Source organism: Chrysemys picta, chromosome 8 (genome assembly GCF_011386835.1).
Source record: "Chrysemys picta bellii isolate R12L10 chromosome 8, ASM1138683v2, whole genome shotgun sequence".
NCBI lineage: Eukaryota > Metazoa > Chordata > Testudines > Emydidae > Chrysemys > Chrysemys picta.
In genome coordinates, this window is record NC_088798.1 from 90,572,381 (window position 1) to 90,583,141 (window position 10,761).

The following is a 10,761-nucleotide window of genomic DNA, read 5'->3' on the forward strand; positions in this document are numbered from 1 at the left end:
GCGCTGCAGCCACGGAGATACAGCGCTGTAAGTGCCTTGCCAGCGTGTATGGGGAGTGAGTTACAGCGCTGGGGGGAGGCTTTATTGCACTGTAACTCGCAAGTGTAGCCAAGGCTTAAGTTATTTTTATGGTGGTAATTATGGAGAATATAAATTGTGATTTTCTTAATCCCTGCCACCCATTTATTTTTTAAACTCACCAAAACCCTCACCCACTGGAGTGGCACTTCAAAGGATGCTCTCCCACTTGTGAGGCAAATGGATTTTTACTTTGTAATGGGGGTGAGGAGGAAGTGGAAGTCATACTTAATTTTTCTCCATGCACCTAGATTTTTGGGCCTGAACTGGTAAATGTCCGTGACGGTGTTTGCAAGGATGCCCTATAGCTACAGCAGGGGTGGGCAAACTACGTCCCGCGGGCCGAGCCGTTTTAAGCCAGCCTGCAAGCCGCACCACGCGGCTCAGCCCCGCTCCGGCTGGTGCGCAGCTCCTGGAAGCCGCAGCATGGCCCTGCTCCAGCTTCTACATGCTCTCCTACATGGGAGCTATAGTGGCGGTGCCTTTGGATGGGGCAGCATGCAGAGCCACCGGGCAGTGCCTCCACATAGGAGCCAGAGAAGGGTCATGCCGCTGCTTCCGGGAGCCGCATGAAGTAAGCGCCACTCAGAGCCTTCACCCCCTGAGCCTCTTCCCAAGCCCCAACCCCCTCCCCCAACCCTGATTCCCCTCCTACCCTCTAAACCCCTCAATCCCAGCCTGGAGCACCATCCTTCATCCCAAACTCCTTATCCCCATCCCCACCCCAGAGCCTGCACCCCAACCCCAATTTTGTGAGCGTTCATAGCTCACCGTACAATTTCTATTCCCCCATGTGGCCCTCGCTCCAAAAAGTTTGCCCAGCCCTGAGCTACAGCATACTGATCAGTTCTCTGCTCCCCGTCAGCACCAAGCACTTATTGTGCAACCTGATTTCAATGGGGCTTAGGACAGCATCTGCTGCTTTTCGCTTTTGCAACAGTAGCCCGTCTTCTGCAGGTGCCGTCGGGCTCGGCGAACACCTGGTGGCGCTACTCACCTTTCCTCCCCAGGCTCACTCTTTGATTCTCGCGAGAACTTAGAGTTCGTAGGGCAGGCGGAAGCAGCGTCCAGTCCTCTTTCCTGGCGGCCATAGTGGAGCCAGCAGCGGGGTAAGGGAGGCGCCGGGGGGAGCTGGTATAATCCGCCGCCATCCTTTTCACGGGGGCTCGATCCCGGGCCCGGGGTGTTGGGGGGAACTCGGGAGCCGTGCGGCCAACAGCGTAGTGCCTGTATGGGGAGCCTGGCGGGACAGGAGGGGGCTCCCGGCTGCAGAAGATGCCTGGGTCCTTGGTGGGGATGGGATTGCGCCCAATAGGGAATGGGAGGGTGATGGAGGGAGAGCACGGCGAGCAGCCTCCCTCCCCATTGCGATCACCTACTAGGGGCCTAGACTCTTTGGGGGAGACCTACTAGCAACTGCCCTGTGGGGGGAATGACTCAAGGCGGGGAGCCGAGATTAAAGGCCTCACGGTATAGTCTATTTCGCCGCTGTGAGACGGTGGGAGGCTGCGAATCCCCCGAGGTGTCGGCCCCGGGGAGGGAGATGCTGCCCCTATTTTGGGGTGGAGGCGGCACATAAACAATCCAAGATTCTGTTACCCCTCTCTCCTATGTCATGTCTGGTGGGGTGTTTAAAAAATGTGCACGTTGGAGGGTGTTTTGAATGGTACTCGTAGACCCCAGATTCCCGTCACTGTTGTATGCCTCAGTTGTAGTACTTGAAGTTTCTGTAACTGATTATTCTTGATCTCTCCTTTCCTGTATTCTTTTTCTGTTGATGAGCTTTTATGTTGTGATTTGTAATTGGGTTGTTTCAAAGCCCTGGCTTGTATTCCTGAACAACCCAAGCTCACTGCAAATTGGAACATGCACATTTGAACATAGGCAGGTAGAGGGCACATGTTTACATAACAGAGGACTTAACTTACCTTTAAAACACTCTGAGCTGCTATGTGAAGTATCAGAGGGGTAGCCGTGTTAGTCTGGATCTGTAAAAAGCAGCAGAGAGTCCTGTGGCACCTTTAAGACTAACAGATGTATTGGAGCATAAGCTTTCGTGGGTGAATGCCCACTTCGATGCATCCGACGAAGTGGGCATTCACCCACGAAAGCTTATGCTCCAATACATCTGTTAGTCTTAAAGGTGCCACAGGACCCTCTGCTGCTATGTGAAGTTACTGATATTGTGGGTGTCACAAACATTGTGCTAAAAGTCCAAAACATACCTGAATTACAGGACTGCTATATGCGCTAAACCTTCATTTTTCTTTTTAATACAAGCATACAAAACGATGCAATCCCTGGCTCTGCAAGCCCCCTCAAATATCTAGGTTATGGCCACACTGGAAATAGAGCTGTGCTGGTTACAACCACCGTGCTTAATTATAGCTATTGCTAGCACAGTTTTTCTGACTGGTGTGCACAATGAGTTTTGGGTCAGAAGCAGTGTTATAGTGCTATAGATTGTCAGGGTGATTGTTCACAGCTTTTCAAGAAGAACTCTCTCACCACACTGGTCAGGGAACATGCTATATAGCCTTGTTGCAAACCTAGATTTGTGTTAATGCAAGCTAGAGATTTGTGGATGGAAACTAAAGTAAGTGCTTAAAGGATTTTGTTGAAATCTAGTTGGAACTGTCATATCTAATATATGCAGAATTTCACATCTAGCTTGTTTTTGCTATAAATGCCTGAGTTTCAGTTTTATGCTTTGTGCAGCCAAAATGAAGTTCAATCCTTTTGTGACCTCGGACCGCAGCAAGAACCGCAAGAGGCACTTCAATGCACCCTCTCACATTCGCAGGAAGATCATGTCTTCTCCTCTTTCCAAGGAGCTAAGGCAGAAATACAATGTCCGCTCTATGCCTATCCGAAAAGATGATGAAGTCCAGGTAGATGCCTTTTTAGTCCTTGTTGTGAAATTTGAGCCTTGTGGACATCTTATTTTTATGTAGAATCAGGAGAGATGGGCCAGACAACTTTAAATAGCTGTTAGGGCTTTGGAGTTAATCTCATAGCAGGCTAGGCTATGGTGGGAGAGATCTCAAGGGAAAAAATGTGTGGAACACAAGTGTTTTGAGAGCCAGACTTGGTTACAGGCCTCAAACAGGACAAATACAGAAAAAGCAGCTCCTTAAACTTCAAGCAGTTTAGGGTTCACTGAATCTAGTTTACTGAAAGATAGGGTTACCATATGTCCGGCTTTTCGGCAATCAAACCCCCTTCCGGGGGGGATTGCCAAAAAGCCGAACATGTCCGGGAAAAATACGGACAGGCACTTCCTCTCCCGCGGCTGCTCTGCTCCTCCCCTGACTCAGACTTCAGCTCTGTTTAAGAGCCAAGCTGCCCGAGCCAGTGCTACCGGCTTCGGGCAGCCCCCTTGCCTCCAGACCCCAGCTGCCGGCCGGGCACTTCTCCTCCCCGGCTCCAGCTGCTCTGCTCCGGCGGCGCAGGGTCCAGAGGCAAGGGGGCTGCCCGAAGCCCATAGCACTGGCTCGCAGCTTGGCTCTTAAACAGAGCCAAAGAGTCAGGGGAGGAGCACAGCAGCTGGAGCCTGGGAGGGGAAGTGCCCGGCCGGGGGCGCAGGGTCCGGAGGCATAGGGGCTGCCCGAAGCCCGAGCGCTACCGGCTTCATGGTTTGCCGGGCAGCCTCCAGACCCTGTGCCCCCGGCTGGGCACTTCCCCTCCCGGGCTCCAGCTGTGCTGGGGAAGCGCCAGCCGGGGGCGCAGGGTCTGGAGGCTGCCTGGCAAACCATGAAGCCGGTAGAGCTTGGGCAGCCCTTTTCGCGTGGCTGGGAGGCAGGAGGGGGAGTTAGGGCGGGGACTTTGGGGAAGGGGCGGAGTTGGGGCAGGGCCGGGGTGGGGAAGGGGCGGGGCCAGTGCCCTGTGTAGTGACCTCTTTTTTTATTTTTTAAATATGGTAACCCTACTGAAAGAGAAATACAGAACAAGGTGATATCTAGTTGAACATTATATTGTCTATCTCACTGTAATGTTGCATACAAGAGATAAAGGTGGGATTTCAGCCTGTGAAGATCTTAGAGTTCTTATCTATGTCTGAGACTGAGTTTGTGAAACTTGAGAAAGTTAAATGCTCTGGTTTTTTTTGGTCAGGTTGTCCGGGGACATTATAAAGGCCAGCAAATCGGCAAGGTAGTCCAGGTATACAGAAAAAAATACGTCATCTACATTGAACGCGTACAGCGTGAGAAGGCCAACGGCACAACAGTCCATGTTGGAATCCATCCTAGCAAGGTATAATAGGTGCATGGGAACTGAAATTCCCAAAAGGAATTTCTGCTAGCTCTGGAAATAGGTGCAGTTTATAGAAGTAGAGTGCTTTCCTAGCACACACAGTAGTTTGAGACGCCGGAGCGCTGGCATAACTATACAGTGAGGAAATGTCCGAGTTGCAGCAGGGAAGTAGGAACCAGAACTCTGGGGTTGTTTCCTGCTGTGAATTGACTGACCATGAAGAAATTATTTGCATCTGAACTGCAGGGTCTTGTGAAAGGTAAAGCTTTTTGTAAAATTTCCAAAAAGCTTGGTTATTTAAAAACAGAAGTACTGTTTTGTTTTGTTTTTTTAAATACTGTAAGTGCACATCCACATTTAGTAACTGCCATGTTGGGGGACCCTCCCCCATCCAACACACACACCAGTCCTCTGCAGTGGTGAAAATGGGATTGTCATCCATTGTGGATTGATCTGGTCCATCCTTCAGCCTTGCCATATGGCATTTCTGCCACTCTGATGGATGCATTAGAAATACTTAAATACAGCTCCATAAATTAAGGAGTTGCTGCCAGGAAGAATATTGCTGGTTGAATCTGGCTTCAGCCTAACATGGTTTAAGGTGGTTTGTATTCAGTGAAGATGAAGGAAATGCTTATTTTGCTCATTATAGACAGGCATTTAAGAATATATAGGTAACTAATGAAATAACAGCAAAGCTAGCTAGAAACCTAGTTTGAAGTAGATAAAACAAGACTTTTGCCTGGCCGACACTGACCAGGCCAGGGTAGTTTTGAGTGAACCCAGCTCTGGCAGGTTTCCTGAAACCTCTAACAAACTGTGCATGTGATAGAGGGAAACAGAATTATATCCAACGAACACAGTTTTGTATTCAGATACTGGGTTTGAGCTAATGGGTTCCACCACAAATCTACACACAGTGGAAATATGACCTCATCTGTAATGCATCACATCTACCATTCTATTCTAGATAGGTTCTTATAGCACACTCATCATTATAGTAGCTGTGTGTCTTCCAGTAGTGCATTAAGCAAAATGACTAACATCTGTCATTCTTTTCCCCAGAGGAAGATGTTGATTTGTACTTAAGAGTGAAAAGTAATGAGTTTTCTAATGGTCCTTAGTTCCTTTAGGAATTAATTCCAGTCTTGGGCCACCCCCAAGAAAGCAGTGTCTCCTAAGGAGGCTCTGTTTCCATAAGGAAATTACCAGCTGCAAATACAAAAGAGGAAAAAGGACAGTCTGGTTATGTAGTAAACTTCTAGGGCAGAGGTTCTCAAACTTCATTGCACTGCAACCCCCTTCTGACAACAAAAATTAATTACTGCACAACGCCAAGAGGACTGACCGAAGCCTGAGTCTGTCTGAGCCCCACCGCTCTGGGCAGGGAGGACCGAAGCCCAAGGGCTTCATCCCCTGGCGGGGGGGGGGGGGGGGGCTGTTACTTGAGCCCGACCACCCAGGATTGAATCTGAAGCCTGAGCCCTAGCCAGTCTAATGCCAGCCCTGGTGACCCCTTTTAAAAAGGGTCATGACCCACAGTTTGAGAACCACTGTTCTAGGGGGGTAGCAGGAATTCTGCAGTTTTCTGCCTCACTGTAGCAGGAGGATTCCTTCTTTTGTCCCATTGATGTCGCATTTATTTCTTCAATGCTGGCAGGAGCAGAATGAATACTGGCTAGATTGTACAGCCCTACTGCAGATCTGTGTGGCTGTATTAGAACTAGATCCCCCGAGTTGCATTTTTTTAAAGCAAATAGTATCAAAATATTGCTTGATCGGAGATACCGTAGATATCTCATTAACTCATTACTTCACAAATGTAAGGGTTTATGTATCTGTTTTTTTCTAGCACTGCTTATTGCTCTTTTAGCACTGCTTAATCCAGTTATGTTACTTCCTTGCCAGCTGGAGCGGCAGAAAAGTAATAGGCTGCTGCAAGGGTCTGGAAACTCCAAAGGTGCCCATTGGAAATTTGTGTGTCTATCACTGTCTTATTATGAAATAACTTCAGGAATCTGTAAGCAAATTGGGTTTGGCAAGTAATCACTAATGTACCCATGTGTTAATAAGATTTGATAACTGCCTGACCAGACTGTAACCTTTTGACAGCAGCCATGCATTTACAGCAGAGTGCACACAGGTTGGTGACTCTTGCACTCCAAGAAAGGGGACCAGTAAAATTGTATTTGCAATGTTGTCAGCTGTTTGCATGACAAACTTTTTCCATTAGTATTATTTCCCAGATGCTTTCTATCCACTACGCAAACATGGACGATTTTTTTTCTGGAGAAGTGCTATTCTATAACTTGCTAACAGACTCAGAGCTGAACTTGGTTTGAAAGATATTTAACTGTAGGGTGTACAAGCAATGCAGTTTGCTGATCTTGGGCTGGTTGTGCTATCTGGTGAATCTCTAAAAGAGAGCAACAGAGAGTCCTGTGGCACCTTTAAGATTTCAAGGCTGGAGCACAGGGAAATGCAGATTTATAATTACAAGAAAGCAAACTTTAATCAAAATGTTTGAGAATCTACCTATGATAAACTGCCCAAGATGGTCCTCTATTGAATGATTTATTTGTATAAACCAAGTATATGTATGAATGATATTTACCATCAGTTATTGCTACTTTTCTTTAACCTATTTTATTTTATAATCTTTGTCTTTAAACTGGTCAACATATTGTTTATATTTTGAAAATATTCTGTATTGAATACATGTATTGGCCATGCTAAATGTTTTGTTGCTAAACCAATAGCACGGCCAACAGCAGCAGTGTTTTCCAAAATTATGGGGATATCTCATTATGTGCCCTGTAAAGAGGGAGGAGTTGTTACTGTGGACACCTTTGCTTAAGTTGCTTATTTTTGGTACTTGTGCTAGTGAATGGTGAAGGAAGCTCTCTGAAGGTATGATCATTACATGTAATCAGTTGCAGTTCTGCAAATACAGTGTCAGTTTACATGGTGTAATGGCCACTAGCTCCAAATTCTATACATCCCAGCTTGATGCAAGTTGTGAATTTGCATATGCATGTTTGTTTTTTATCAGATAACATTCTTTAAGACTTTGATGAAAATTCTGGATAGTAGAGCAGATGCAGTGAGGGAACAGTAGGGAAAGGGTTAAAGTATATAGTCTTTTTAGCTCTAAGCCACATACTTTGTATAGCATCTGGTAATAATACAAGCAATATCATGTATCTCTGATAATTTCATTCTTTGGCTGGCTGGTTTGCAATAACCTTCGCACCCAGAAAACCTCTACCTGTAGCTAAGACAAGTTTAAGAGTAAAATCTATAAATTCAATTTATTGCAGCACACTAGGGCTATCAATTCCCAAATACCTGAATGTCTATTTCAGTCCATTGTTATTTGCAGACATGTTGGACCCAGGATATTACCCCACTCACCTTGTCTATTGTGAGTCCATGGAACAAGCTCTAGAATTGTATGTATTCATGTGCTGGCCTTTGCGATGCAGTTTTCCAATTCACATGAAACTCTGGGCTCTGGAAAACTTGTAGGCTAGCAAGTGAAACAAGGAGATGAAAATTCAGTGTAAATGAAGAAATCAGCTGGCCATCAGGAAAACCAAGTTATTCTGGGATTAATGCCCCTTGTTGCTTTCCACTGGGTCTCTCATGCTGTGTATTAAGAGGACCTGACCTGTCAGTGGGGAGGCAGAGGTTTAACTGTGATACTCTCAAGGTGTTAGGATGGCACAGTTCTCTGCCAGAGTTTAATATTACAGATTTTTACTATTTCTCCTTTTTCTCTAGGTGGTGATCACTAGACTAAAATTGGACAAGGATCGCAAAAAGATCTTGGAACGCAAAGCAAAGTCTCGCCAGGTTGGCAAGGAGAAGGGCAAATACAAGGAAGAAACCATTGAAAAGATGCAAGAATAGAATGGTCTCCTGTGTGTCACCCATTAAAAGAACTGCTAAAATGAAATGTATTGTTGTGTGTTCTACTTTTGGAAGCATTGGTACAGTCTGTCTGGATTGGTGTTTGTCTTCATACCACTTTCACATGTTAATATTGGATGCTCAGAAAAGCACTTAAGAACAGGCTTGTTTTCTTATCCTTTGGACGTTTTAAATTGGTTAAAGCGGATTTAATATCTTCTCATCATGCATGCACATTAATTCTTGTATTCCTTTATGTAGTACAAGAGATGTATATGCCTTTTTACAAAGCCAGTAAAGACAGACGCTATACCTAAGAGTTTACAGTCTAAGAAATCAAGAACAGTAGCAAGAGTTGATGAAGGAAAGTGTGTGTGTGTGTGGGGGGGGGGGGGGGCGCTGAAAAGACAACTGGGGAGAAAGCACATGTGGTTAGAATGAATAGTGCATGTACTGGGTCTTTTCTCCTCTCCATCCCTATAAATGAAACTTTAAGTCGTATAAAACCATGAAGGAACATAAGTTATTTGGTTCGAAGTACTACATACTTGGCAAAATAAGTGGGAGAAATTGGCCATGTTTTTATTCTACAAAGATTTGTTTTCGAGGCAGATGAGTGCAATGCTTGCAACCACATGCTCTTGCACTAGCCAACTTTTGTCTTCAAATAAATTAATGGGCTTATCTTCATGTTAGTTTTACACTGGCATGTAATGAAGTGGAAGTAAAAGACAGACCAAGGTATTAAAAGTACCCTGTTGTGGTAGCTTTATTTTAGTTTTGTGCAGTTACTGAGTTGTGATGTGCCTTTAAATTATTACTGAAGTTTGAGAACAGGCTTCCTTCATTTTCAGCACTTTGTGAAATTATATGTAAGTAAAACATAATTCCATGAGCTTTGACATGAATGTAATAGAAATGACCGAAAGCTGTTGCAGACTGGTGAAAACAGTTCACCTTTACTGGATAGTTAACTGGCACAGGGAATGACTTATCAATCACTGATTTTTTTTTTTTTGGACAAAAATTCAGCCCCTGCCTTGAAGATTTACCATCTAAAACATGAGAAGTAGTGAGAATCCAGAGGAAAGATTAATTTGGAATGTTTTAAATAATTTGTAGACTGCTGTTGCATAAATTGAGGCCTCATCATAGTCTCTTTGGGAATGTCTATACTGCACTTAGACACCCATGGCTGGCCTGTGCAAGTTGACTGGGCTTGTGTGGCTGTTTATTGCAGAGATAGATGAGCCCGAGCTCTGTGACCTCCCACTTCACTGTCCTAGAGCCTGGGCTCCAGTCCAAGCCGGAACATCTACACCATAATTAAACAGCCCTTTAGCCTGAGCCCAAGTCAGCTGGCATACCCTTGTAGACCTCTTCCCACACGTACAAACACAGTGCTTAATATACTTTAGTTTCTGTTCATGTGGGAATGGGTAAACTATTGACATGGCCATGTTGGAGAAGTGGAAAGAGTATTTCCACTATTTTAGCAAAATAACTAGTCCATCTCTATCCTTTAATCTTTGAAACATAGTATTTATCTCAAAGTTCAGATGGAGAAAGTGAAATGCATAGGTAACGTGACCTACCTAAGTCATCCAGGGAGGCAGAGCGAGGTCTATGAAGTGAATCCCAAGTTCTCCTAATCACTGCTTTAGACCAAAGGGCCACTTTTCCACTGATATGAATGTGATAGGACTATACGTTTGGAGAATGTGAATATAATCTTGTGTGCTGTACCAACAAAGGCCCATCAGTTTTGTTATGGTGGCAGATATGGCCCCTGATACAGTAGGTGCTGTACAGAAGTATAGTCTCTACCCTTACAATCTAAGATTTGAAATGGAGAATCCAAGTTGAAACCACTTCACATGGACAAAGCAATTGAACTTGCTGCTCCTGGAGCTGACAGCACCCTCAGAAGAGTTTCACTAGCTGTTCCATTTCTTTCTGGCTTCTTGCTTTAAACTAAGTTCTTGAAGGTAGGGCTTGCCCTCCTCTACTCCTACAGGTCCTGGCACGGTGGGGTCCCCTTTCTTGTTCAAGCCTAGAGTCCATAGGGGCTACTTCGCACTGCCAGGCAGTGGGAATCTCTCTACATCCTGTAGCTGTGCAGTAAGGAATGAGCAGCAGGGGGGGCGGCCTTGCAGCCTCTGGGCGGCTGGAGCCGACCCTGCTCTGTCCTCTCCACCGGTGCTGGGGGACTGCCCGCCTTATGTCTCTTGCTGAGAGGAATCGGGAAGCCGCCGGGGCTAGGCCTAGGGGCCGCCTACAGGAGCCCCGGACCGGAGCTCCCTCCCGCAGGTGGAGGCTGCGGGACTAGAGGCACCAGCTATTCCCAAGGGCGGTGTCGTGCTGGGGGGCGAGAACCCGAAGCCAAAAGTGTGGCCGGCCGCCAGGCCGCGCCTCTAACTGCCGAATGGGCTGGGTAAGCCAGCCGCGCAGGCGTTGTGAGCCCCGAGCCGGGCACGCGCGGACCAGGTCGAGCGGGGGTTCCGGGCAGGGCGGGCT

General features: G+C 46.3%; 1 protein-coding gene and 1 long non-coding RNA gene across 2 annotated transcripts; one reads left to right on the forward strand and one right to left on the reverse strand.

Moving 5' to 3' along the window:
• Positions 1-1,048: 1,048 nt before the first annotated feature.
• RPL26L1 (ribosomal protein L26 like 1) lies at positions 1,049-8,290 on the forward strand. The gene is made up of 4 exons (XM_005298056.5): positions 1,049-1,187; positions 2,797-2,969; positions 4,192-4,332; positions 8,116-8,290. The coding sequence occupies exons 2-4, from the start codon at positions 2,802-2,804 to the stop codon at positions 8,242-8,244; spliced, it is 438 nt and encodes a 145-aa protein (XP_005298113.1). The 5' UTR covers positions 1,049-1,187; positions 2,797-2,801; the 3' UTR covers positions 8,245-8,290.
• LOC112058774 (uncharacterized) lies at positions 6,089-10,757 on the reverse strand. The gene is made up of 2 exons (XR_006174555.2): positions 9,840-10,757; positions 6,089-7,861 (listed from the first exon to the last, which is right to left on the reverse strand). It is a non-coding gene; the product is annotated as an uncharacterized LOC112058774 (long non-coding RNA).
• Positions 10,758-10,761: the final 4 nt, after the last annotated feature.

Excerpts from the sequence above, each read along its gene's own strand:
- RPL26L1 (XM_005298056.5), top strand. The coding sequence starts at position 2,802 with ATGAAGTTCAATCCTTTTGTGACCTCGGACCGCAGCAAGAACCGCAAG. Across the intron at positions 2,970-4,191 it reads GAAAAGATGATGAAGTCCAG|GTTGTCCGGGGACATTATAA; the intron begins GTAGATGCCTTT and ends TTTTTTGGTCAG. Across the intron at positions 4,333-8,115 it reads TTGGAATCCATCCTAGCAAG|GTGGTGATCACTAGACTAAA; the intron begins GTATAATAGGTG and ends CTTTTTCTCTAG.